The 6000-nt window shown below is 55.3% G+C and overlaps 1 protein-coding gene across 2 annotated transcripts in view; it reads right to left on the reverse strand.

The window, feature by feature from the left end:
- E2F3 (E2F transcription factor 3) overlaps positions 1–1999 on the reverse strand; it is an 80686-nt gene extending 78687 nt beyond the window's left edge. The window contains exon 1 of one of the 2 annotated variants that reach the window (XM_033434824.2): positions 1309–1999. In XM_033434824.2, the coding sequence (XP_033290715.1) occupies positions 1309–1707 (399 nt within the window). In that variant the 5' untranslated portion in view covers positions 1708–1999. The remainder of the gene's footprint in view (positions 1–1308) is intronic. The other variant, XM_004273531.4, reaches the window with a different exon arrangement.
- Between the last annotated feature and the right edge of the window lie 4001 nt (positions 2000–6000).

Below are 6000 nucleotides of genomic sequence, written 5' to 3' on the forward strand. Positions count from 1 at the left end.
ACTCCAAAACCCCGCTCAACCGCCTACCCTCACGGCTCCAACCCCCAACAGAATCCGGTGCCCCCGCGGCGGCGGCGGCCCCCGAGCCGTCCCGGTCACTAACCTGCTGCTGTAAGGGCATTTCCGAAACCAGCCTGGCTCCGGGGGGAGGTGGGGGGGGGCCGGCTGGAGAGGGGGCCCGGAGGGCCGAACGGACCGGCGGCGCCGGGCGAGGGCGGGCGCCCGTGGAGGGGGTTGGGGAGAGGAGAGGGAGGGTGGCCGCTCCGGGGGCGGGTGCGAGGGCGCCGGGACCGTCCCAGGCCAGGGAGCCGGCGAGCAGGAGGAAGTGGGTGCCCCCTCTCCCCCTCCAGCGCCCCCTCCCGCCGCCGCCTCCTCCCCAGTCACAGGCGCGTCCTCCGCGCACGTGTGCGAAACGTCACCGGCGGGTCCCGGGGAGAGGGACAGACCCAGGCGGCGGGACGGGAACACGGCTGCCCCCGCCCTCCGTCGCCGGAGGGCGGAGAGGGGGGACAGGGCGGGGAAGGAAGGGGCAAGGGGAGAGGCGGGTCAAGGGCAGGCCCGGGGCCCGGCGAAGCAGGCCCGGGCGCTCGGGCCACGCGGGCGCCGCCGCTGCCACCACCGGGATGCGCCCAGGCCGGGGTGCCCGCCCGCTAGCCCCTCACCCCCAGACAGCCCACGCCCCGGCCTGCAGCCGGCTTCCAGCTCCACCTCTCCCCTCGGCTTCCCCCAGCCCCTTTGTTGCCGGCAGTTACAGATCCCAAAATGTGTCAAGCGCAGCCTGGCAGAGCCCCTGCACTCCGAGCACGCCTTAGGGACCCCCGGCTGCCAACGGGCCTCCGAGGCCGGTGGGCGGCCATCACCCCCAGGGCCCCCCGGTTTCCACCCCCCTGGAGTCTCCCACTCCCCAGTTCACTACTCCCTCCCCCACCCCCTTCTCCATCCGGGGCGTGACCCCTTCCTACGCCCGAGAAAGAGGAAGCTTCGAGTTGGAGGGGAGGGGAGAGTGGGGGTAGGGAAAAGTGCAGGAAAGGAAGGGGGGGGCCGCGAAAAGTTTCGGAGTGTTTGATGTGGTTCGCGCCATGGCGATCCCCGCTGCCCTGCTTGCCTGGCGGAGCCCCCCAGACCCTTCGGGGGTTCGGGGGCAACACACAAGTCTAACAATAAACTCTTGTTGGAGGGGCAGCCGCCGAGGCCCACGACGCTCGGCCCCACGCTCTCCCAGGGCGGCCCGCAGCGCGCCCACCACCCCGCGCGGTGCGAGCCCACCTCCCGCCCGGGCTGGGGACGGTGGGAACGGGAGGGCATTACCGGAGGGCCGCCGCCGCCGCCGCCGCCGCCGCGTCCCAGCGCTGGTGGCTGCTGCAGCAGCCCGGCTCTGCTGGAGGGTCCGTGCGGCGTGGTGTAGAGGAGGCTGCCGGCGGTCTGCTCCACGCCGGGGGCACTGGGGAGGAGGGGGCCGGCGGCGACGGCGCCGCTTTGGAGGGAGGAGGAACAGGAGGTGGTGGAAGTGTTCGTGGTGAGGATCTGGATGTACGCGCTCGGGGCGGCGGCAGCAGCGGCGGTGGCGGCGGCGGGGAAGCTGGGGCTGGCTAGCAGTGCCCTTTTGTCCATGGAGGCTGCAGCGGCGGCGGCGACGACAGCCGCCCCCTCCCCACCCCCGGCGGTCACCAGGTACTGCTCCAGGGCGGGCTGGATCCCCTTTCTCATCTCTCGCTCCTGCTCTTTTTATTGCTATGGTATATTAACGTATTGTTTTCAATTTCTTTATTATTTGCAGTCGGAGTTTCCAAGTCTCTCCTTCTCTCCTCCCCGCCCGGCGCTTCCGAGCCCCTTCTCTCCCTTTTCTTTTTATTTTTCCGCACCGCCCGGGCCCCGGGGGCCAAAAATAATCGGGGCTCTGAAGAGAGGAGGGTCCCGGGCGCACGGATATCGGGCCCCGAGGGGGGATGGAGGCGTCGGGGGCGGCCGATGCAATGGATTGCGAGGCGGCGGCGGCAGCACGGGTGCTGCGGCCGGCAGCTGAAAAATGGCTCCAGGAAGCTGCTGCTGACAATGAATGAAGGGATACGGTTTACGCGCCAAGGTCCTCCCGCGAAACTCAGATTTCCCGCCGGCTTTTCAAACCATATTTGCATATCCCCGCCCCTCAACCCGCCGAGGACCGTTCCCACAGCCCATTGGGCCTCTGTCTCCTTCCTTCCGTCCCAATCACGGAGCAGGGTCGCAACCTGCCGGTTTCCATTGGCTGCCGTGCATCATGGTTGCCGGGGCGACAGGAGCCCTATTTGCATATGCTTCCTTAATTGGCTGGGAGGGAGTAGGGGTTTTAGGAGGTGGGGGTAAAGTCCGCCTTCTCTCCCACGGAAGACCACGCCTGGTGCAGGCTCCGCCCCCGTCCCCGCCCGCCAGCCGGGCGGGCACTGCTGACCTGGGCAGGGACTCCGCGCCCCGCAGACTCAGTGTGGATCTAACCTAGAGCGCAAGTTTCGCTTTTGTAAATTGTCAAGGTGACTAAAGGGGACACTTTCGGGAACTCTCTTCTGTTTGACCAGTCAGTGTAATAGATGAACAACAGCGAGAGATTCTCCCAAGTATGTGCCAAAGGCAAGTTGGACCTTGCGAACGACGCCTGGCAGGTGGAAACCGAGCCCTTTAAATCGCGGGTTTCTCTCTTCCTGAAATCCGACCAATGCCGCGGCGAGAGCTGATCCCGAGGCCGAGGCTGATGGACAGAAGCATGTGGGCCGACAGAATCGTGGGGGCAGAAGGTTCGACTGACGTGATTGCGGGCACCATTTAGTTACCATTCCAGATCATTACCGGTAGCTTCGTTATTAGCCTGGTTGGGGTTTAAGTAAAAATTAACTCCGAATGCTTTGCCGAGTGAAATCTTACCACAAGTACTGGTTTGAGTCCAGCAGACACCCCCAAAACCCTACCCACTGGCCCAGAAGCACCCAGGGCAGTTAATCTGGGCTAACCTAGGACTTATTTGCGTGTTTCTAATCCGCCAAACAGTAATCCGAAGAAGTACGTGCTTCCCACGATGACGTCTTGCTCCTAACAAACACTGCACGCTGGCCACGAGCACTTTACAATTTCGGTATCCTACCAAGTTCTCTGACACAATGACCCAAACCTTTTCCAAAATATTTTAAAAGAATTTTTTTAAGTAAACTAGAAATTGCCACCAGAAAAATATTAAATTATTGTCAAATTGACTTCTGTGTTGGTGCAAGTGTTCATGGGTCTTAAAATTGAAGATTGCGCCTGTGAGACGGAGCAGGAAAAGGGACCCTGGCAGGTTGTAGGAAAAGGTGTACCTAGGTCAGGTCATCATTTACAGTTCTGGTCACTGAGAACTGCACAAAATAGCTGCTGATCTGGTGCTCACTGGGTGATGAGCATTGCAATACCTCAAGCCCTTTTGCAAGACTTTTATTATTATTATTATTAATTTTCAAAGCTCATATGCTCAGTCTTCTGAAAGGCCTGACAACATATGTCAGTTCAGGCTAGGAGTCCTTACTACTTCAGTCCTGTTACCTGAAATAGGGTGAACTCAAAGTACTGTTACACCTTGCACCAGGCTCAGGAATATTTTGGTCTTGCACTCAAGCTAATTGAGGATCCAAGGCCCAGTAGCCAAACATTTACTGACATAAATGATATGTGTCATCAAACTGACACTATCTTTAGGGCAGATTAGGTGGTATTCAAGGGGCATCAATTGCTGGTTGGGCTAGAGGCATAAGGTATTAGCAACTTCCTTGACCTTGTTCCATCAAAGTTACTTTCCACTGTGGGTCACTATGGAGGAAACTTGTACTGTAACTACTTGGATATCACCAGCTGTAGAACATCACTGGCAGCATGCATTTGGTGGCTCTTGTGGGGATTGTGGGAGGAGGGAATGGTGCAACATGCACAGTCATTATAAGACTTGCATTTTAAGATTAGAGACAAGCCTAGGACCTGGGACTGTGCACAGAATCTCTGCTTGAACTCACACTTCTCTTCACTGGTCACAGTAAGATGGATATAACACAGTCACAAGGGAGCAAGTGTTCACCATCTAGATTCACACCTGTGGTTCTGGTTTAGAAAGCTTTGAAATATTTACCATTCTACCTTAGCCAAGTTATAATTTTTCATGTAGGGTATTCGATAGAGAAACAGATGTTTTGACATTTTATGCCTAGTGAACCACAGGATGGGGTGGGAAGGGTTCAAAGAGAGAAGACGAGGTGTTAGAAGTTAAGATGCTAAAATTTGGGGCAGGTTATTAATTTGTGGAGAGGTAGCATGTTTTAGAAGAAAGAAAATGGGCTTTGGAGCCAGAGTGATCTGGTTTAAATTCTAGCTCTGCCACTGATTGGCTATATAACTTTAATCTTTAAAATCCTGTGTTCTTGTATGTTCAATGGGAACCCATATTGTAGTACCAGTATTGCAAGATTATGATGAAAAGAGGCAATAATAATGGCACCTTACCAGGTATACAGCAAGTGCTCAATAAGTGGTAGGTATTTATGATTCTACTTGTTTGTGTGATTGTGTTTGCAGCTCTTTGTAGTCCAAGCTGACTCCCAGCCTCTAATCTTCATACTGCCCCAGATGTCCACTCACTGTGGCAGCTTCGCTTAATCACAGGGTAGGAGCACAATCGTGTCTTGGTTAGTAGGGATTATAGAATCCTGACTCAGAAGTTCAAGGTAATAAAGTCAGCTCTGCTGCTCATCCTACTCTAACCTGCTCGTCTGTTCATAGGCAGCTTCTGGTTGGTTACTTAGTCTGAGTCCCCAAGACCTTCCTGCGAAGGTCAGACTGCTCTAGCACTAGAGCCAGACTATTCTTGCCAATCACTGCCATCCTTTCCCTTGATCTGACAGTGACCCAAGGCAGCTAATTGTCCCAGAATCGGCCTGTGTTGTTGTTTGAGTGGTGCCTGTCCCCCCAAAACATGTCTTTGTCCTAATCTCTAGAACCTGTTGTTGTGACCTTATTTGGAAAAAGGGTCTTTGCAGGTGTAATTAAGTTAAGAATCTTGAAATGAGATCATTCTGGGTTATCTGGATGGACCCTAAATCTAATGACAAATGTTCTCATAAGAGACACCTAGGGGCTTCCCTGGTGGCACAGTGCTTAAGAATCCGCCTGCCAGTGCAGGGGATACGGGTTCGAGCCCTAGTCCGGGAAGATCCCACATGCTGTGGAGCAACTAAGCCCGTGCGCCACAACTACTGAGCCTGCGCTCTAGAGCCCGCAAGCCACAACTACTGAAGCCCCGCGCGCCTAGAGCCCACACTCTGCAACAAGAGAAGCCACCGCAATGAGAAGCCCGCGCACCACAACGAAGAGTGGCTCCAGCTCACCGCAACTAGAGAAAGCGCGCGTGCAGCAACGAAGACCCAATGCAGCCAAAAATAAATAAAATAAATAAATTTATAAAAAAGAAAGAAAGAAACACAAAGCCTCATGCTCCTCTCTGAATTAAAAAAAAAGAGAGAGAGACACCCAGAAGAGAGACATACAGAGAGGAGGAGTTGGCCACGTGGAGACATGAAGACAGAGGCAGAGGTTAGGATGAGCAGCAGAAGACAAGGAATGCCAACAGCCACCGGAAGCTGGAGGAAGCAAGGAACAGAATCTCCCCTAGAGCCTCTGGAGGGAGCGGAACCCTGCCAACACTTTCCTTTCAGACTCCTGGCCACTAGACCTGTGATAGAATACATTTCTGTTGTTTTCAGCTCCCCAACGTGTGATCATTTATTATGGCAGCCCTGAGAAACAAATGCAGTCTGTTAGCCTGCCTACCTGCACCTCAGACCTCTTAGCTGCTACTCACTTGTTCTGGATTGCTGCCAAGATACGATTCCTTACTGGACATCGATGAAACTTATTGCCAGCTTGTTGAAGATTCTTCAAAGCATCACTTCTTGACCACGCGGTGCAGACTCACCCAAGGAGCTTATAAAAGTGCAGATTCGCAACCAATCA

This window comes from Orcinus orca, chromosome 10 (assembly GCF_937001465.1).
Source record: "Orcinus orca chromosome 10, mOrcOrc1.1, whole genome shotgun sequence".
NCBI classification, from domain to species: Eukaryota; Metazoa; Chordata; class Mammalia; order Artiodactyla; family Delphinidae; genus Orcinus; species Orcinus orca.